General features: G+C 39.7%; 1 protein-coding gene across 3 annotated transcripts in view; it reads right to left on the reverse strand.

Annotated features, from left to right (window-relative positions):
- Nucleotides 1-22,818, reverse strand: part of LOC109519145 (adhesion G-protein coupled receptor D2) — a 75,567-nt gene that overhangs the window by 17,918 nt on the left and 34,831 nt on the right. For all 3 annotated transcript variants that reach the window (XM_019875517.1, XM_019875518.1, XM_019875519.1), the window contains 3 exons: nt 20,274-20,315; nt 14,902-14,955; nt 11,663-11,810 (listed from right to left, as the gene is read on the reverse strand). In XM_019875517.1, coding sequence (XP_019731076.1) covers nt 11,663-11,810; nt 14,902-14,955; nt 20,274-20,315 — 244 coding nt within the window. The remainder of the gene's footprint in view (nt 1-11,662; nt 11,811-14,901; nt 14,956-20,273; nt 20,316-22,818) is intronic.

Raw genomic sequence — 22,818 nt, forward strand, 5'->3', positions numbered from 1 at the left:
ACAAATTAGATCAATCGTATTCATTCATATCCAACAGTCTATTGTCATCATTTGATAGCGTGTGTCTTGGCTTACAGATTTTTTTCTTGTCCAATGTAATTTCACCTTCTTTGTGTGGCCATGTAAATGTAATCTGCCCAAGGCCTTCAGAAACACCGGTGCTGGCGTTGAACACACTCAGACACACACACAAACGCACACACGCACGCACGCACACACACACACACACATTGAACACACTCAGACACACACACAAACGCACGCACGCACGCACGCACGCACGCACGCACGCACACACACACACACACACACACACACACACACACACACACACACACACACACCATTAAGGTGAATTTGTGTTATTATTTTAGTCATAAAAATACAGTATGGTAGTTCATTCACCTAGTAAAATTTAATGCTAAAGTTGCAAAATATTTGAAACAAGATGAATGGAGCTCTGTCTCTTGAACCTACATTACTCTCTTTCAAAGACCATGTAACATTTGTAATACACTCAACTAACAAAACATCATTCTTAGTCATGAACACCCCCCAAAAAACAGCCTAAATAAGGTTGGTGGTTGATAGTTTGTGGGGTACACTTGGAGTTGAGAGGTGGGAGGTGAAAGCTAGGTTCAGGAAGTTTTCACTCCTTTCTTCCTCGTGTGCCCCTGGCCTCTCCGACTTCAAGTCAGCGACTGAAAGAAGCCAGACGCAGGCAAGATAATCACCATCTAATAAGAGGTTTCTATTGAAAGCAGCTTGGTGCTGCGATACTACATCTCGGAGAAGGGAATGCATACACGCATATGCCGTAAGAAGAAAAAGAAAAATCAACTTCAAAAAACATACCCACAAAGTTGGGGCAGGTGTAATTATGGTGTATGATGACATACTTAAAAAAAAAAAAAAAGGAGCAGATCATGTGAGACAGCCTACTCACAATTAAAAAAAAACATCCACCCGCAGTAGATCAAAAGTTTTCCTTAATAAAGTATTCCGTTGCTACTTGCTTGGAAAAGTGTTCAGATCACATGTTGAGAAATTCATTTTTGATATTATTATTGATTTATGGAAGAAGGCTAGTGTCCGTTGTCTCATGACAGTGTGTTCATTTGCATTCATCTGTTAAACCGTGTTCAAAAAGCGCATTTAATTTCACAAAATAACTTGATGGATAGCTACCTGTAAAGAGATCATCAGCCTTGATGTACCAAACGCCTTCATCATTGTGCAACAAATCGAAATTGCCACAAGGTTAATTTTTAATGGAGTATTCAAATAATTGAACTAGAGCAAAGGGCGACGCGTGAATTAATTATATCGGGGATTGGCAGTGTCTTACAAAGCTCAAAAGTCATATTTCTTAAGGCAAATGTTTTTTTTTTTTTCAAAAATTAAAAATGAAGTTGCTCCACCGATTGTATTTTTGTAATAATTCTGGAAGTATAGCACATACCCAGTAAAGCAATTTTCTTCGTCAAAACAGGTGAAAGGATGTTTCCACTCACTTCATCATCTCAAAAGCAAAAAACTAATTAGGACTTTTTGAAATGACAAGAAGTACCTCCATATCTAGTTTGGCTATTGTCGCGCTTTTGTTCATTGATGAAGAAAAACATAGTGAATATGAAAATCAGTAAAACCATCGCGATCAAGACATTTTTGATCAATCCTGCTTTTTTTTTTTTTTTTTGGTATACTATACATTGGCTCGCCCTCCCCCCACTGTCTCCTTCCAGCTCTTGCCTGTTCTGATAGATTTTTGGCATGTGTTTGCGAAAGACAGCACTTTTTTCCAATCTCTCTCATGTGTGCATCTGCAGCCTTTTAATTATCCTGCAAAGTTGAATTGGCAGTTAAAAATCAATATATCGTAAGTAGTTTATGCACAGTACCCCAACTGTCGACCAAGTATGACAGTCTTAGATGAATTTAATTCAAGAGCTGTATTGAACGCAATGCCTTTACTTATAGTAGATTTTACTGAAACTGTCAGAGCTATTTGTTCGACCAAAAAAAAAAAAAAAAAAATCTTATTGCACACTGTAGTGTTGGTAGAAGAAATATCTACGAAATAAAAAACAGCACATAGGCCAGGTGATGAGTCAACGTGAAACGATACAGTCTCACATAGCACGTTTGTCCAAACACCCTTTAAATGGCTCCGAAACACCCAAAGCCCTGCTCCTTACACCATCAGCACCATTTATATTCTCTTGTCTTTTTTTTTTCGTTTGAGTGACTATGAGGACTACCAGCTGCAGCCTCTCGCTGCTCGTGCTCAGCCGGTGGAAGGCAATAGGTTTAGCAGACGAGGAGTCGAGCTAGATTTATGGCAAGGGAGGTGACCTCTGGGGCCGTAACACGGTGATGGGTGAGTGGCTCTCAACGGTAAGCTACTGGCACTTGACAAAGTGCCCGAAGCAGAATGAATTTACTTCTCTTTTCCTCAATCATCAAGCAGCCACTGCCCTGACCCCCATCCTGACTGCTATAACAAGATCTCCCATCTCACAAGGGCCTGAAAAATTTACTGTCACATCTACTTTTCAATGAGCTCAAGCGAGCACTTCTTTCACCTTCAGCGGAGCAGGTACCGGTGTGGAGGAGGACTAACCTGCCCCTGTGCGTGTCTGTGCTCTTTTAATTTGATCCCCCAAAATAAATCCTGAAACATGACTAATCTGCACATGCTTAAAATTGTGCATATCATCGCCGTCCTGGGAAAAATCATGTTCTGTCCGTTTTTGTCATTTTCAACATTTTTGAAAATGACATTAATGGGGTGTTTCGGACTTCCTATTCACGTAAAACACACACAGCCACGAGGACAGAGTACGCTAAGGAGGAACATAAAGGGCCCTGCAATACATGTCAACAGACACTTTTACTGTTTATATTCGGAATCAATCTACCCTATCACATCCTATGCACAAACATGTATTGATCAACAGCCAATATCAAGTCTGCGAGTATTCGGGCTTTCATCAGCTTATTGATAGTAAAGTTGAATGTAATGATCCTAATCAATTTTTATATGCGGTCGATAAAGCTTGATGCCTGCGTATTAGGGCTGAATGATTCTACCGAATTGTGATTTTTCTGATCGATATTGTGATTTCAATTCACGATTTTCTTCAATTTAAGCTTCTTTGCAATACTCTGTATGTACAGTAAAATTTTACAAATATGACATAAAATGGCATCACACCATCAAAACAAAGCTATGACTCTAATAATTTCGAGATGCTCATGATGCTGAGTAAGGGAGACAGTCCTCTTTCAAGGTTTTTAAATTGGTTCAATAAAGCACGACCTTGCCGTCATGCATGTAAAAATATGATATGATGTGTAATAGTGTATGTAAAATGTGAACAAAAACTGTTTAACTACATGTACATGTTTTTCCCCTATATTTGTCAGAGGCTTACCGTATTATAAAAAAATAAATGATCGCATACAGTTCCACAACTTATTGCGCATCATTGTCGCAATGACACTATTTTTGGATGTCTGGAAAGAAAAAAAAAAAAAGAAGGCTACAGCATGTATTATTTTCTTCACACGAGCAGAAAAAGTTTGCACTCTTTGTTCACAGCTTTTTGGGTTTCTAGCCCAAGACAGTTCCGAGGCACTGACGGACTCCTCCATGTTCAATGCCATAATGGAGAGTGACTGCCTTTTTGGAAGAGAGGCTGGTCATGCTAGTAGTGTCACAATAAACTTGAATGCGTTGAGGATGGCAAGGACAGAAGGAATATACACACAAATTTGCAATCGAAACTGCTGGGAACACTACAGAAATTTACTCGAGATGTAGACAACTGGACAAAAAAAAAAAAAATTACAGATGCTATGTATTACACATGCAGTACAGACTATTGCAGCGGGTGTGCTGGTTTAACCAGTGACCGTGTTTACAGTCCCTTAGCCCAAATGACAGTTGGATCACATTCATAAATGATGAATACAAATAAACACTACATAAATGGATAAAACTGTATCGATACAGATACCGATGTATCTTGATTCCATCCCCAAATGTTATCGATGCACAGCTGCTCTACCAACGCACACACTTCATGCCTGCGCATTTCCATGTATTGATGCATATCAGTTATTCTTCACATCCCTACAATGAATAGTAAAGAAAATGTATATTTCCTGAAGTGGAATATGGAGAAACAGGGAAAATGTCATTGTTGATAATCATGCTCTGTTTTGATTGTCACTGTCAGATCGGCATTTTTTTTTTTTTTTTTACTATGATTGTAGTTTTTAGCTGTGGAGATCTGCATTGCAATATACTAAAACTTATATTTGTGTTGAATTGAAATAAAACATTTACTTTTATTTTGGAAAACAATATTTTTGCGGTAATTGGATCAGAATGATGATATCAATTTGAAATATCACGGAAATTAAAGCAAAATAAAGCAAAATAAGTGATAGATTATTCAAATAACGTTAGCCCTAATCAAGTTATTTTCTCTTCTATTCTTTATCATTATAAGTTTATATGAATTACAAACGTGCCGTTTTTGTATAATTTGGCGCCAAGGAGAGTGTAAAAGTGTCAATTTGGTACATTCTTTAGGGGCCTACTCTGGTTTCCTGAAGAAATATGTTGACATATTTTAATTGAAGACTGAAAATTGCATCACTGTATCAAAAAAAAAAAAAAAAATGAACTGCTGCTTGTCTTTATGTGCTTGCTCCATGACTGAGTGGCAATTGGGCCAAGGTGTACAGGGCTACTAGTCCCTGGCCCAAGTGGTAATGAAACAAATAGATGGATGCAAAAACAATCTTGCGATAACTTAGTGGTGCATTATTTGAAGCATATGGTATTTAATAAACCTTGGATAATTTGAGTCTGCTAATATATGGACAGCATTCCATTTTGGGTCTGTCTCTGAAAAAAGTGTAGGAAAAAGGCCTTTTGAAAATTCCGACTGAAGCAGTAGTCGTGGCTCAGCAAACATCGTTTTTCTTTTAACTTTCAATTCTCCTAAGCATCCGAGCTTCACAACCCCTTGGGCTATTGCCTTTCTCAATCTGTCCCTGGAGAGACAGGAGTTATGGTCCCTGTCGATTGAGGAGAAAGGGATGTTATTCCCCTGTCACCTACTGGCCGTGTCGCCATCCTCTCTGCCCTGATCTACGGCCCGATTCACCCCTCTTTACCCCCCCCCCCTTTCTGTTTCCCACTTTGGCTCATCTGAAGCTGCCAGCATGTCGTTGCCACGGGCTGTTGAGATGCATATGATGGAGAACAGTTGTGGAGAATGGACTAGCAAGAGTGATATTTGTTTTGCGGTACTGCTGGCAGATGAAATGTCGTGGTGATGCTTCAGAACTGAGGTGGTCAGTGATGATGTTTCTCAGGGAAAATACAGTTCATGCATAAACGGGAGCAGGACACGGGCCATGACGTGTCGTGTCGTGAATATATAAAAAAAAAAAAAACAAAACATGACTTCGCGACAAGTTACTGCTGCTAGCAAGTATCATCATGGACAACGTTTACAGTACATACACATAGATGTTTTCTTTAGTGTACGTTGACGCCGCAGCCATGTTGGATGTGGCAAAGTGAAACTATTTGTGATGATGACTCATTCACTTGCCCCATGAAGCAAGAACTCACAAGATTATTACCAAACCATTGCTTTTGATAGTAACATGTCATTCTAATGCAAAAATATCATCACCTCATGTGTATTCATCCCTGCCGCTGCACGTTGAACGCTTTCTTCAACTTTCTTAATTCAAAATGACATTGCCAAATTCAAGCCTCTTACATTTTCGTTCTTCGATTTTCATCACCCTTATCTCTTTATCGTATGTAATTATCACAAGTCTTTGGACTTACTGGGCGAACCAAAATTATTTGGGAAAAGCAAAACACAAGACAGTTCCAGCAGTAAAAGGCAGTCATCTGATGACTGTGCATGGGATTTGGAAATATCTTTGGAATGACCTCACGTATGTATAGTTTGAAAAAGAAAAAAACCCTCTAGAGAAAACAACCAAATGGTTTATTCCTCTGGCTAAGGTAAAACAGCAACCGGGAGTCAACAAACGTCACAGCCTGCCCTACCAATGCACGTCAACACTGACATTAACATATCCGACACTTGCTAAAGAGATGACTTCCAGACCTCAAACAGCTCAGCGTCCATTTCTAGAATGGCCAAAACTCAGCCTCCTTGAGGCCCTCGTGCGCCATCCTGTGTTTTGAGGGTCATTCTGGGTGAAGCAATATATAAATAAGCATATAAATACTGTAGATGAATAACCCAAGAATGGAGGCCCGTGTAGCTTGGCTATCCATCATCCATCCTATTACCACGCATTCAGCGGCGCCTGCAGTATGTATAATGCAGTCAGCCTCCGTAAGCAGATACAAATTCGGCGTGTTCACAACCTCAATTTGTTATACATGACAATGTCGCAGCTTCTGCTCAGTAGTGACTCTGAATAATGAATAGATTCTCCTCTCGGGACTTAGGTCGGCAGGTGACAGCCTAGCGTTCTTCTGTACAGCAGCAGCATAAAACAAATTGGAGTTCACGCTTTGCAGCGGCTGGGTGGATATGCATAAACAGTTTCCCTTAAAGCCACTTAAGAAGCACCAAATAGGCTCCGTTTTTCGTCTTTTTATTTGCTTCAGTGGGTATGATGAATCTCCAATGTTACAGCATACTGTGGCCTCACTTGTTGGAATGATTTCTTGCAAAATAATCCAAGGGTTTGGCGCGAATTTGCGACATGATGTTCAATACACCCAAACTTGGCGAGCAAAAACACAGCCACACATACCGTTACCCCGATCAACGCATTTTTAGCTGAAAAGTAGAACAGATGAAATTGAATTTATAAGTAAAAACGGAGGGGAAGTTGTAAAGAATTTTGTTTCTTTTTATTTTGGCTGAACTTTTGAGCCCTGTTTGGTCAGACCAGATGTAGAATTAGTGCACATCACTTTGCATCAGGAAGACAATGAACATGGACTGCTGCTCACAGGCCAAATACTGTCGGACCACACACACGCATGCACGCACGCGCGCGCACATGCACGCAAGCACACACACACACACACACACACACACACACACACACACACACACACACACACACACACACACACGCACACGCACACGCACACGCACACCGTGCATCTGCAATGTGCATTTTTTTCTAGTGAGTTAATCATGAATGTGATGTAAATTCCACAGCAAAACATTCCTCCTGTTCATCTTGAGGGTTTCTGAATATCACTGAGTTCATCACACACACACACACACACACACACACACGCACACACACACACACACACGCACACACACACACACACACACACACAAAGTGACTGTATGTCAAGTGTGTGTAATTTCAATTAAAAATCTGTGTCACATCTGGTAATAATCATTTCAATGCTGAAATTGTTCTTCATATTTAAAATGCTGAAGGATTTGTTGGCAAAACATAAGTACCAGTATGTGCAAGGCAAATACAACAGAAGTGGCGTATGTTTGAGTTTCTAAAAATTCCGATTTTTAATAAGAGGGAGAAGAGAAGAATACACCAAAAATAAAGTAAGCGGAATCAAATTCTAAATAATTCTGATATTACCAGAAGGTAAGTTGTTCTCTAAGTTAAGGTTAAGTATTAAAATTAAGTGAAGGTACACAAGATAATTGAAAGTTTTTGATACTTTCACATTACCATCGCCAATCATCATGAAATTAAAAAAAATTGTTGAGTTTTAACTGGGTCGGTGGCAATTATTAATACATAACTCATAAAATGTATCTGGTGTGCTTTCGTCAAAATACCCCATTCCATGACTTTTTCTTTGCCGTATTGAACTCGGCCTTATTTTGAAGTGGAGGATGCAGTTCTGTGTCATACAAATGAAATTGTAGAGCCATGACCATGACGGCCGTTATTACTTGTGGAAGCTACAGTCAAGAGTCAGAAGAAAACTTTGAGTATCCAGAAAATTAACAAAAAAAAAAAAAAAAAAAAAGATTGTATTTTTACTTGTGAAGGCAGCACGTCATCACCAAGCCACCAAATTAAACTTGCCAGGAAAAGTCTGGATCCATGCACATGGCACATGCAACAGACACGTCACCAAATACTGCACATAGAGCTTGTAGCCATGCATATAAACAAGACTCTGCCTCAAATGGTAAATAAGAACCTACATGAGCCACACCGTTTGAAAATATTAGAATTTGACGTTGTCATTATGGCCCAGCACTTATCATGGCTGCTCTGGTGAGGACTTACACATGGAGAAATGGTACCCAGATGACACTGTCATTACGCAATTGTTGGGGAGCATGGGATCCTGTTGCATGTCAACGAATTGGGCAAACTAAGAGTGACAACTTCAGTTGTATCAGAGAAGGCTACAGAGGAGGAGAGAAAGCCAACGCCGTGGCGTCAACGGCATGCAATCGGTGTGCTTTGTACTATCTGAAAAGGATACATGCAATGGATCATACCACTTTCTCAAAACGAGGCCTTAAATTTGCAAAGGATGCAAAGGAACAATGAGGGAAAAGTTAGTGTGTCAAATGTTAGTAGTCCTTATAGACATATGGTTCCTAAAAACTGACTTACATCAATTGGGAATGACACATGGGATCAGATTTAGTCAGATAACTCTGAGATACTTTTTTTTTTCATTTTCGGTGGAACCTCTAAAGCGGAGCTCAGTCCAATTCCCAGGAAGTTTGTTGAACAATTAGTTCAGATTTTAGAGTCACTATTAAAAAAAAAATGCATTAAGAGTACAAGCAGGGTGCTTCCATGAAAATATATTTCAAGTCCAAATTGTACAACATTGACAGCATTCAATTTAAGAAGAGCAAACCATTTAACGGATTAATTCCGGAGCCCGAAGAAACCTGTAAAGTATTATTGCTATTGCTGAAAAAGCTCATTTCAATGTGCATTGCAGTGTTTGCTAATCTTTACGGAGACAAGGCACACCATTTTACATGAGAAAAATCTCAAGGCACACCCTCAAACAAAAATGTCATGGGTCTGAATGCTGAAATAATGCTGATCCTGTCTCCATTTACTTGCAAAATGACTTTTGTGAACTCTGCAACTGTTTAGTTGAAGACAAAGGGACTCACAGGAATTCCTGACTTCATCTGTTGAATAAAAGGCAACAGGTAGATACTTTACTTTCTGTACTTTTTGCCATCTCATGGAAGATCATTTTAATTCTGCTTTTTTTTTTTTTTTTTTTTTTTGGTTGGGTTTTTTTTTCAGAACCATGAGATAACTACTTGGTCTTTGCTCAGTGAGATCGAGGCTATAATGAAGCAAGAGGACGACATGAGCTCACACTGATTTTTCCCTCTCATGGAATATTTTTTTTATTTTTTTTTTTTTTTTTTTTTTTTTTTGGTTGGGTTTTTTTTTCAGAACCATGAGATAACTACTTGGTCTTTGCTCAGTGAGATCGAGGCTATAATGAAGCAAGAGGACGACATGAGCTCACACTGAGACCTGACATTTGATTCCCTTTTAAAAGGGCTTGCAACCTTCAACTTAGCCATTGTGTGGGGCCATCTTATCAGGAAAGCAACATGCACATACACAATCACACACGTAACCTCTCCCCTTTTGATTCAACCCCCCAACCCACTCCTCACCACCACCACCACGAACACATCAACCCCTATTTTGTCATATTGTACATGTCCTTTTTTTGTTCATTTATTTCTATGTGCTTCCTCAGTATATACATTGAACATCACCCCCTGTCTACCCCACAATATACAGTACAAAACCACTAAAGCGAAAAATAGAAAATGAATATAAAGCAACACATAATAACACAAAAAGCATATTGAGGGCAGATTGTCCTTGAACATCCAGATCACAAAATAATCACACAGAGGAAGAGGTTTTGAAAGGAACGCGATGTTCTGCTAACAGTTGAAGTCCACCGGAAAACAGTGCAAGCAGCACAAATTATAATATGCAATGCACCATTACCCCTGTTACACCAAAAATAGCTGACCTTAATGATGATTGGTTATAATTTATTGTTTATGTACTCTGTGTTGTCACAAGCCTTCTCCCATCAGCGTGTCCTTGCTACATTTAATATACAGCAAGTCTGTACTGTACTGTATGTCTGAGTGCTCGGCCATAAAGTCAGTCAATCATGCACACCCAATTTGCATGCGGTAACATTGAGAAGGGAGTCGATTGAAGCAGCAAATGGTCTGATTAATCTTATCTGACAAACATTTATTTTAGTGATTGTGTAACATTAAACACATTATTTGTGATGCAGGGCCTCATTTGTCTGATTCGAGGGTGGTCTCATTCGCATAAATGTGACACAGGCAGTGACACTAGCCGCGTACTGAGTGAGTGAGCGAGGCATGAAGAGTGTCGAGGACCATGCAAATCACCTGCAAAAGAAACGCTGTGTATCGCGGCATGAGGGCTGCGTGGCGCTGCACACACAGGGCATGTGAAACAAAAATATTGTTCGCGTGGTAATGTCACAAGCAATGATGCACATCATTTGGGTCTATACATTTTCTATTAGTTTTGAATGAATCATTCTCGATTAAAGTTTTACGTCTGAATCGCTTAACTGATGTCAAAGATCATTAGAACAACAAATTCCTGCGGAAATTGCATGCTAATAAAGGACAGGTTCAACTGAATGCGCATTTAGCTTTGCTTTTTACTTGCTTTTTTATTTTATTTATTTTTTAACTCCATTGAGGAAAAAGTCAAACGTGTTGGAATCAACATATTTTCGGGCAAAAAAAAAAAGAAAAATACAGTCAATATTTGATACATTACTATGACGTATAATGGAGTTGATTATAAAAGCATTAGTACGATGCTTTTCTCTCAGCAGACTACTTAGCCAGTACTTGTTCTGGTGATTAGAAAGTAAGCAACTGACATCGCAGATACTGAGAGAAATATATCTTGAGGCAGTGCTCCATTTATTTATTTATTTTTTTATATATTCGGAATTTTGAAGTGTGGCAGGAAAAACAGAGATTAACCTCTCCTTTAACTTTACTTGCTTGAATCTGGAAACTCACATTTTTTTACACAATCAAGTGTATTCTTCAATCAGCTCATCCAGATAGATTGATGTCAGTGTGTCTGGTTAGTGTTACAGTGAGCCGGATATTTCTGATGTCTGATTTCACTCAACGGCTACACAGGCAGGGCCTTGCACTAATTCATCACAGATAAGTCAGCTGCTGAACAGTGGGGAAATGGGTTGCATTTCAACGTCATTTTGGTGACTGTGGTATTTCTAAAATATTGACAATGGTAAATAGTGATTGACAGTTTCAGGAAAGTATTGAAATGACTTCAGCAGGCATTTCACCATAGATTGGGTCAGAGAGTGGAATATTCCTAAAACATGAATCGCAGGTTAACGGAGCACTCTAAATTATCACTATGTGTGAGTGTGAGCGCGGATGGTTATTCGTCTATGTGTGCCCTGAGATTGGCTGGCAACCAGTTCTGGGTGTCCCTCGCCTACTGCCCGAAGACGGCTGGGTTAGGCTCCGGCACACCCGCGACCCATCGTGAGGATAAGCGGATTAGACAATGGATGGATGGTCGACCAACTTACTTGTGGTACTGTCTTCCTCCTTCTGCTGACTTTGGGTGTTGCAATTATGAAATGTGTTTGACTCCTCCTGGTTCGAGGTCACTCCTGGTGGTAAACTGACCGGACGAGAGCTCGTGACTGAGCTGGATGGACGGGAACTGGCACAGTTCTGTAACCAAAGGGAAGGTCACGTCACTACAAGACTCTGGGATCAGTGCACATTCAGGACATTCATGAAAATAGACATTTCTGATGTTTATTTACCGCCTGCTGTCTTGCAAATTTCTAATAAAACTGTAAAATAAGCTAACACAAACTACTAACTAAACTAATTCACTTTCACTGAGACCCAATTTTAATGCAAAATACGAGACAAAGAGAAATGTCGTTGAAATGTCATCATATTGCAAAAAGGTGCAGGTCAATCTTTAATTGAAATACGTACTGGCTGTTTGATCATATTGATTTACTAAAGTTGGCACATCTCTTGCGGCCTCAACTGCTAGATTCCATAAGTCAGATGAATGTTTCACCTGGCCACGTACATGGCTAATAGTGTCTCTAAGCAAACTAGGCATAAAGGTTTGTGCTAACATTGGTTGAAAATGTACTATGCTTTTACCTAATGGACAAAATTTTCTTGACCTATTTTGGGCCGTGCTGCATGCAGCCCCGAGGGCTGCCAGTTGCCCATCCGTCATCTGGACCATCCAAAGTGGAACAGCATTCATCAGTGAATAGAACTATTTGAAAACTTCAGCTTCAAATGCGTCTTTCTGTATTCTCGAGCACACTGCGTATGGTGCTAGGCATTTAGGGGACCCTGCTTCAAGAGGGTCTTTGGATTCCAGAGACATCAGCAGCTTCCAACAGCTGCCTGCTCCTCATCAGTGCCTGGCCTCAGAAAACAAACCTATTTGCCCTCTGTGTCACACCATATTTTTTCCACAGTACAATGTTCTTTGGACTGGATCAATTCACACTTTTCATCAGCGAAACAAATCTTCTTTTTACCCATACTGCATACAGCATAAAGTGAGACTTGCTTATTAATGTGGAAAATTTGTGTCATTTTCCTTTAATTTGGTAATGTGGGGAAAATATTTTGTAAACCTGTTTGAAATTGAAATCAGTCCTATAAATAGGAGAAACAACAAACACAGTCTAAAAAGCTTCCCAAGAAAAATTGCAATTCCAAATCTTATATGCAAAAGAATTTGGAACAGGTACTGTAGGGTTTGAAGTTTCTGTTTCTGACTAGCCTCTAATGAGAAAACATTGCTCTTTACACTACGGCTCATCTACAACACCGGGATTAGAAAAACAAAAATAATATTCTTTTGCTGCTGCCAAAAATAATTCCAGGAAAACCCGAGCATTTTATATCCTGTCCTAATGTGAGTTATGATTGAGAAAAAAAAAACTAATCCACATTCAATTTATATCAATATTTCAGCAGTGTCAAGGGCATAGAACTCCAGAGTATTGAGAAGGGTCTGATTTTTTATTTTGGTTCAGAAACTGACAGCTTTATTTCAAAAAGTAATTTGGCTGTGTAGGTCAGTATTTGGTATCAAACAGGAAAACTACACGGGTCACTTGGCTGTGTCCAAAATCAAAATCAAAAATGACATGTTACTCGAGTCCAGTGCCTCAATTTAGAAAGGGAATGAATGACTTGGATGCATCAGCAAAAAAGTGTAAATGCAACATTTTCTTTTTATTCTTTATTTTTGGTGGACAAATACGGAGCTAAATATTTTCTGTAGTTACATTTATTAATTGTTAAACAAACGCACTACAATGCACGATAACAAATGTCGAATGTGAGCAATTTCTCAAACGTAAAGAATCAAAAATACAAATTTTTTTAGCCCCCTGAATTAAATCTGTTTCCTCAGTCACTTAATCCCTTCATTGTTACATATCATACAACATACACCACAAACTATTGTGGTTCATCTTCAAATGACCCCATATATGCAGTAAGACCAGCAAAGCTTCTTTATCCCACACCGTGCAAGGCACAATACCCAATCCTGTGTTTTACAACAAGGGGATATATGGGGGCATGTGCGGTCATCTAGCGCCAAATGTCTCCTACGTAACCAAAGGACAGGTGGATACGGTATTTCAAACACGATTTATGGCACAAAACGGCATTAGCTAAAAACCGTCAGGTGGCAGAGAGGGCCAAAAAATGCATTTTAGTAGCGGAACCCAGTTTGATTGGAAAACCACCACCTCAAGAGCAAGCAGTAAAAATGACAGTGGAGAGCGGTGGAGGGGTCGGGGGGCTCACTGATGCCGTGAGCAGCCAATATATCAAGCGGCACCAATGGCAAGGGGCCCCATTAGTCACCAATCCAGTCCGGCGGACTCATCTGATCTATTTATTTATTTAATTTTTTCCGATTCTGACAGTGTCAATCTCGGAGGTGGCGTTGGGGTTGGGGGCGTCAAACAGAAGTGGAGGGACACGTGATATTTTGAAAATCAATCTGCACTTTGTAATGGTTTCATTCCTTTTGCAATGACCTGATGGATGCAAGGTGGGGAATATTGGTGGGTGTGTATGTGCAGGTCAGGGTGCGGTGGGAGGGGTAGGATAGAGTAGTAGCGGCCGTAAAGCCTTAACTCACACAACCTAGCAAGTGGAGTAAAGTTGATGGGATCACTAATGAGGGACAAATCATAATTTGCGTATATGTGGTGGTGGGCAAAGGAGGGTGCAAAGATGAGAAGTGGAAATGTTTCAAATTGTCTGAAAAGTGCTTTGCTTAGGCGTGTGCCCCACACACACACACACACACACACACACACACACACACACACACACACACACACACACACACACACACACACACACACACGGTCGCATCTCAGCAGCATCCAATGAGGTATAAATACTGGTCTGACACTTTAATGTAAGGGGACAGCTTGTCCTGGATTAGAAACTTGTAACCCAGCACAGAGGTTGACATTGCTGGGATGAAGGTGCCGCAATGGGCAGTGTAAAGAGGGTGGGGGTGGGAGCTATTACGGAGGGGTTGCGTTTGATCTATAAGGGCATCTAACATGGACTGTCGGCTAGTAAGAGGATAGTAGATGTAAGAGGTTGTTTTGTGGTCAGCTCTCATTGGCATTGTTGGAGCGAGGATTTTGTTTCCCTCCACAAAAAGAAAATAGGAAAATTGAGTTTGCGGGGGTGTGCGCATACACATACAAGCACGCACACACACAAAAAAGGGATTACATACTGAAAAATTAAGCGCCTTTCTCCTTTCCTTGATCCTGTTGACCGTCGTCCGAACCTGAAAGAACAAGAGATACTTTGAGTAAGCTTGGTGAAGCACACTTTCATAGAATACAAATATAAATCCATTTCAAATTCGATGGAAAGAGATTTCTTTTGTTGTTGTTGTTGTTAATTGAGCGGACATTTGTGGATTCTGACAGCAAAGAGCTGAAAGAAGGAAGTGTGTGCACCGACATGAGAGAAGGTCCCGGTGGCTAATGGGACTTGAAAGTGACACATAGGGCTGGCAAACTAAGAGGACTACTTTGAGATATCATCTGTCAACACAGAGCAGCGAGACCAACTAATGGAGCTATTGGCGGAGAAGAAGGGACCGCCCTTGCAGAACAGATTACATTTTTATATCCCGGATGAAAACTGTGGAAGATCACACACGAGCGAATTTAATTGATTCCAAAATTTCAGAGTAGATATTTAGAGTTATTAGAGAAAGGTGGTCCTGAGATAAAATGTAAATTGCCACACAGTACAGTTAATTGTACTTTAAATGAAAACCAATTCCTGTATCATTTTATTTTCAAAGCACACATTTCTAATATTGTTGACTGGCTGCTGCGTTTGTATAATTACGGACATTGAAAAAAAAATTGTCTGTTGAATTTACGCAATGTAATTTTTCACACAATAAAATCATATGGATCCATATCAAGGATATTTTAGTAAACGAAAACTAATGAAATAACTACAACTAAAATTGCAAAAAAAAAAAAAAAAAAAAAAATTCCGTTCACGAAATAAAACAAAACCAAAAATGCTTTCAAAAAAAGAAAACCAACTGAAAGTAAATGTTACGTTTATAAAACTAACTAGAACACAAATAATTACAGCAAAAATTTCCTCCGTTTTCATTTTTGGCAATTAATTTAATGTACAAGCCTTTGGGGTTGATTTTAAATGTATTTATTTCAATATTACTGCACGGCTGTGAGTCGGAAGAAGAGAATGTCGGACAGTCGTCTGGAAGTTGGAGTTCTCCTACAGAGGCGACATCATCAAGCAGCAGCCAACAAAAAATAGACACCAGATGACATTGCTCTTAGGAACAACTTTGTGTGTGGTTTTGGCTCGAATGTCTTCCCTGCTTTTGCCATTTAACATTGCCTGAAACGCAACACATTAATTAAAGCAGGATTTCCTTTTTTGTTTTATATATGAAAAAAATGAATGAACTAAAAGAAATCTTACACTGTGCAACCGGTTTTAATACTTCTTACCAAGAATTCAAGACGCAAATCCAGTTTAGAAGGCAGCTTGGCAAACAAGACATCCTAGCTTGATTTAAGGCTTGTGCTTTGAAGTAAAAATAAAGTAAACATAAATAAATAAAAGCTATTGTATGTATATCCTTAAAGAACATATTTCTGGATATACATACGGAACGTGTTTATTTTTAGACAACAATTAACTCTCCCAAACTCAAGAACCATGACATTCGGGATGTGTTGTGTCAAATCTGATACATCCATACCAAATGCATTTATAATAGAATATTCAAGCTGTTCATATTAAAATAACATCTATCAAGTATTCCTTGTTTTAATGTTACTAAGTGAATAAGGACTTATTGTCCTCATTTAATATGGCAGTATTTTATCTGTAAATCGATTACACCAGTGTGATACGATGCGGACAGAAACGATGCGCGTGTGGCTAAAAAGGCATCAATTGAAAGCCTCACATGTACATTTGAATCTTTATGTGCATGCGTCTGTGTTCATGCACAGTGTCAGCGCTGACTGTAAATTTGCAGCGGCTGAGGGCTCGCCACATGACATGCTGTTAGTGAAGCCTGACGCCATAATGCATATTCCCTAAGTCTCAAAATATATTTAAATATATACACACAGCAAACACTTCTATTTTACATGCATTATACACTGTTGAAGAGCGACGCAATGAAGAACGGCTTGTGTCTGCATAGAATCACTTCGGCCAGCACCATACTGTATATTCATAAAGATCCTACTAATTTTGACAAGATGCGCAACAAGTGCAAAGGCTGGAGACATTATCATCCATTATTTAATGGGGGGAAAGGACATCCCAGAGATTTCACTGTTATCAAAAGCAGCCTCCTGTTGAGGCAATTATATGACACCGCTTAATGAATCATTTGACAATGAAGGGAAGGGCATTGTTTTAGATGATGCTTATGTGTTTAAGGGCTTGAGCGCACGCTCAAGGTTTCGCAATGATGCAAAGTTAAACAATTAACATATGAAAGCGGCATAGCTGACAACACCTGCCGACATCCTTGGAGCTGATGGAAATAAAAGGTCATCAAAGCGTTTTAATACAAGGTGACCACCAAGGAAAAGCTAATTGCAATGAATAATGGGAAGCTATTCTCAGGCAATTAGTGATTTATATATTAAAAAACAAAACAAAACATTTTGAGTACATTAGAGGCAAAGCCCATTCCATGCCAATTTTATAATGGTGAAAATCTGGCTTCATGAATTTTTCGAGATGCAGGCAGTATTTCTTAGCATATCAAAGTACTTGTTTTGCTTATTAATGCATTCAAGTTGGTTTATACAGATCTAATCCGCTTCATCAACAGAAAAAGAACCGTTTTTTGTTGTTTATATTGACTGTTTTTTTTTTTTCATCAAACCAGTGGAGACAATCTAATATATAAAGCAGCAGCATGCATGCAGTTCACTGACAATTTTGATGGGAATGAATTTCACTTTTGTAGTATTTATGGATGGAGACAGATGACACGTAAGGAAAAGCTGATGGCTGACTCCAAAAGATTTTTGCTCAGAGCAAACTGATTTGCACTCATATGAGCATCATTTGACTTTCTTTTGCTGGTTCGTTGTGGCTACCAATGCATTTTATTGCATACTTGGAAACATTTTAGATTCTCGAGAAGGCAAATCCAAAATTTGGGAAGGATCCTTGACATGTGTGAGGACAAATGAAATGATGCCCAACAAAATACAAAACGTTTCACTGGCATTAAAAGGGTTTTTTTGCATTGAGCGAAACCATGAGTATTTCAATATTTGCCAACATCACAAAAGGGAGTGTGCTTCTGTCTGCACGGTCATGTTCCTGTGCCCTAGCATGTGTACGGACACGTATTACAAATTGCAACAACCTTCGGGGTCAAGGACAGCCCGAGTTTTTGAAAAGGAATCTCAAAGCACTAAAAAAAAAAGCCACTTAAGCAAGAATGCATCATAGATTTATTTTACGGAGATAAGTGCGAGCCCTCCTCACCTTTAAACTGATGGACAACTCTACGAACATCGAGAGGAAACCACACAGACAATCGAAAGAAGGCAGCGATTCACATACTTTTTTTGCGCGACCAACTGAAAGCAAAAACATTTTAGAATGATAGTCGACTAATGAATGATCATGACCAACCACGACAGATATTTACATGTGGTCCGGTCACCTTTTTAATAATAATAATAATAATAATACATTACATTTATAAGCGCCTTTCAAAACACTCAAGGACACTTTACAATCAAAACAAGAACAATAAAACCACAGATAAAATTATAAATAATAAAAGGAGAGATCAATTTAAACTGAATTTAGCGACTCGAAATAGTTGACGGCGGCAACATCGCCGCCACAAGGAGCACCAGCTGACCCAGCCAGGCCGGCCAACACGCCGTGGTCCGCGGACGCAGGCGGGGAGCCCGACCACCGGAAGCGGAGCCCAAGAAGTCCCCCCACGGGCAGACGGAGGAGCGACAGGACGGTCCACAGCAGCGTAGCCCAGACACAGGCCCCGTCGACCCCCACCACGGGGCGCAGTGGGGCGGAGAAGGCACGGAGCACCGTCCGACAGCCGAACAGGCAGGACGCCGCGACAGCACGACCGAGGACAACCGTGCGACGACCGACGGTCCAAAACCACAACGAATTGCGACAGGAGAGGAGGGTTTCTCCCATGACGAGAGTAAACCGTAAAAAAACCCGTAAAACAAACGCTAAAAAAGAATAAGAGCGGGTGAGCAGCGGCAGCCAGACGCGCCAGCGTTCACTCAACCCGGAGTTGAGTGAGTTATTACTTGTTTCAGCCTAAGATCTGAGTTAATTGAGATGTCAAATTTTGGTACTGTATCATGCATAAGGTATTTGTTTTGCAAAGAAAAAAATTTGATCGAAATACTTTTTGTTTTTTGGGGTTTTTTTTCCCCACACAGGAAAAATTCACTGGCTTACTGTCCACAGTACTTTTGTCAGAAACATATATGATTTTTGTTTTAGAACTAAAATTGCAGTAGTATTTTACAACACGCAACCAGGTGCAGTACTTTTTGCACATTTTTTAATTGATTTAGATTTAGGACAACATCGCATAGAGTTAAGAAATTACACCAAAATAAAAGCCAAATGACAGTAGATGTATGAAAGGTGAATATGAACAAATTCATCGCTGCTAACCGATGTATTTATTTATTTAACTTGAAAAAAAAATGTCCCAAATAAAACTGACTGTTGTATCGGTACAAGCATATCCACTATTCTACAATCATTGTGGATAACAATGTTTAAATTTAGATAATATCGAAGTTACCAATATGTGCAATGGTGCTTCCCCAAATTTGTCTGATAAAATACTTGATGTCACTTCAAACCAGAGGGTAACCATTGAACTAATAAAAAAATAACCATTTGTCAGTTTTGGAGTAATTAGGGGCTACATGAACTGGATTCTTATACCTGAACATCATTCTAAGAAATGTTTGACCAAGAGTGATTTTCATGAGCTGAGTCTCACACATGAAATCACATTTAATTCTATTGTCAGTAAGCCAGGCCTTATCTAAATGGTAATAATACAGCGTCTCAGTATGATACGTTCTTAGTCCTTCATTGCATGTTTCTTTCTCCATCTTATGTATGGAGACTGCTCGGGACCTCGCAAAGCACCGGCCAACGGCTTTGTCAGGATTCTAAATGGAGGGCCGTGAGTTTAAAAACTTAAAGAGGCAGTGAAATATTAGGCAATGTAGGTGAGCAATGAGTGGCTGAGAACGACGGCGTGTCAGTGTTTAATGGTCGGACTCGGATGCATATAAGTTAGTCCAAGCATGAAGGGCAGTGGGACGCTTGCGTGGAAGAGAAGTCCCCCTCCTTTCCATCTCAGAACTCCTTCCACCATCAACCGTCTCATACACACTCACCCCCCCCCCCCCCCCCCCCCCCCCCCCATACGCGCGCACACACACTCCCCCCGGCAACCCCCCGAACCGGCACAGCTTTTAACCATGGAGCCCATCAGAAACTTGTCATTTCTCTCATTCACTGCGACAGCCTTGAGACACAATGCAGACTTACCTCTGTGTTGTACACCCCATATATCAGGAAGATGAACAAGCCCTGCAAACAGACAAAGAGAGAGGGGTAATAAGATGGGAGGACAACGTTGTTACACTTGTTTTCTCTCTTCACAAAAACAAAAAACAACAAAAAAAAAACCATTAGTTCCAATGACTGGAGTGATGAACAGTTTACAAAATGAGAAGTTGCGCTTAAAATGTGAACAGCTTCTCCAAACTGCCTTCCTTTGTATCCTCTACAATGGCAGTGTCCCTCATTCCAACCTTCTCACAAAACATTCAAACCCAAAGTAGAGCGGCATTTTTTTTCAAGTTGTGTCAGAGATAAAAAAAAAAAAACACACACACAATAATGAAGTGCAACCAGACATAATACACACAATGTGAGATTCAAAGACATACTAAAGGAGACAAAAACACACACGTGCAAAAAGAGAGCAACTCAAGCTTGTCAAAACCCTCAAGGAAAACCATTGGAGGAAAAAAGAGAATGGGAGAGGAGAAGCACAATGAAAAAAATGTCACATGAAAGAAAATATTTCATGTTCAAAGAACTCTGTGGCTTGTACACTGAACCCACCAATACCCTGCCCTTGAATGTATAAACTCTGCACTTTTTGGTCACAGAAAGTGTTTTTTTTTTTTTTTAATCTTTGTACATACAAGTGTGCACATTCGCCTTTGGCCCATATTGTAAACCTGATGCCTGAGTGGAAATGGCGACAAACTGCCACAAAAGAAGGAACATGAAAAGGTGGGTTAAATCGTATCGAAGGTCAACAAAAAGAGTGGGTTCTTTGATAAGGTAGCCTCACAACGATCGGCATCTACAGTCGTCCACACAAATACACTTTTAGAAGAATTGTTATGGCACAACCTTAAAAATTAAATGAACAAGGTCCACTGAAAAGACATCTCAAGCCAATAATACAAAAATGACCTATAGTCATTATCATTGTATCTGTAGTTTTGTAGTAGTCAGTGCAGTTCAGTCCAGGCTTAGGTATGTTTTGTGTTCTTCCCGTTCCATTATCATCATTCCACAGAAAAATAAAATGAGGTCATCAAGAAACCACCGGACTGCATCGTGTCCACATATATTTTCAAAATGTAAAAATAACTGATGATGATGATAATGACGCAGTGTCAATGTCATGATTACGGTACTTTACAGGTACCGAGAGTATGCTGTATGTGATTAGCTCCCTATTTTCATGATGATTATATAATTTCACTTCTTGCAACTAATGTTCAACATGAACATTTGTATCAAAGGACGAAATCTACTGCTGCCTTTCTTTTGTTTTTCCTTTCGTTGAATAATCTAACTTGTGTTCATTGCTTTTATATATGTTTAATAAAGACCGCCCCCCGCACCCTCAAAAAAATCCCCCTACCACGGTTAAGGACATGTCCAAATGTGTATGGTACCAAATCAGTATGATGGTGGCAACACTTTATAATGGAACGACAAAACGGTCTATATCAGTGCGTATCATTGTCAGTCACACTGCACATGCATAAAAACATACGTGTGCGCATGTACACAAGAACACATATTTCACACATAATGTGAAATGTGCTCCCGACTGTATTGCATTACAAGTGTAATTCCCAACTCATTGTTTCCAGTTGATTACCATGTTTTTGATCATTGCTCGTATTTGTAATTAATCTTTTGTTGTACAGTGAACAAAGTGGGAAAAGCATCCTGCGCACATTAAGAAAAGTGGTCTATTAGAGAATAATTGAGTTAAAAATAAGTGGCGGCACAACAATAATGATGAATTGTTTAAAATGTTAATTCATTAATATTCTTACCATAAACAAACACAAATAAAATGGGGGCACATTATTTAAATGTGTGTGCACGTTTCTTAACCAAGTCCTGTTTCTTTTGAACTCTCGAGCAAATGGTACAAATTTATGCAAAGGATGATCCCAGTTGCTTTCAAAACATTGCTATACTGCACATCAAACAACAGAGCATAAATTAATTAGCAGCCAACTAATTACGGAACAATTGTATGTTTAAAAAGTTAAATCCAGCAAACATTGTGTTTGACCAAAAACAATCATCCCCCAGGGAGTGGTGCAATGCAATGCAATGCAACACAGAAAATTACATTTAATACAACAAGAACGGATTTGCTTCTTAGTGGAGTTTGATCCACTCGATTGTAAAAGCACTTGCAGGAATTCACAGTCACTCAGTTGTGTGTCAAGTGATGTTATCAAGGCAGGTCAAATGTATTTGTATCGTCTCAAAGGGCTTCACGAGCCCACAGTTGAAAAAGATCCATGGCACCCACAACCGGTCCTTTTGGTTGTTGTCCTTTCAACATACAGGTATGTCCCCCTCTGACATGTCCGTGCTTTAACCGGAGACTTGGTGGACATGCATTATAAGATAAGATTGTCAATGAGTGGGTGTAATGGTGTGTGCGTGTGCGTGTGTGTGCGTGTGCGTGTGTGTGTGTGTGTGTGTGTGCGTGCGTGTGTGTGTGTGTGTGTGCATGTGTGTGTGTGCGTGTGTGTGTGTG

Source organism: Hippocampus comes, unplaced genomic scaffold (genome assembly GCF_001891065.2).
Source record: "Hippocampus comes isolate QL1 unplaced genomic scaffold, H_comes_QL1_v1.1 scaffold132, whole genome shotgun sequence".
In the NCBI taxonomy this organism is placed as follows: Eukaryota; Metazoa; Chordata; class Actinopteri; order Syngnathiformes; family Syngnathidae; genus Hippocampus; species Hippocampus comes.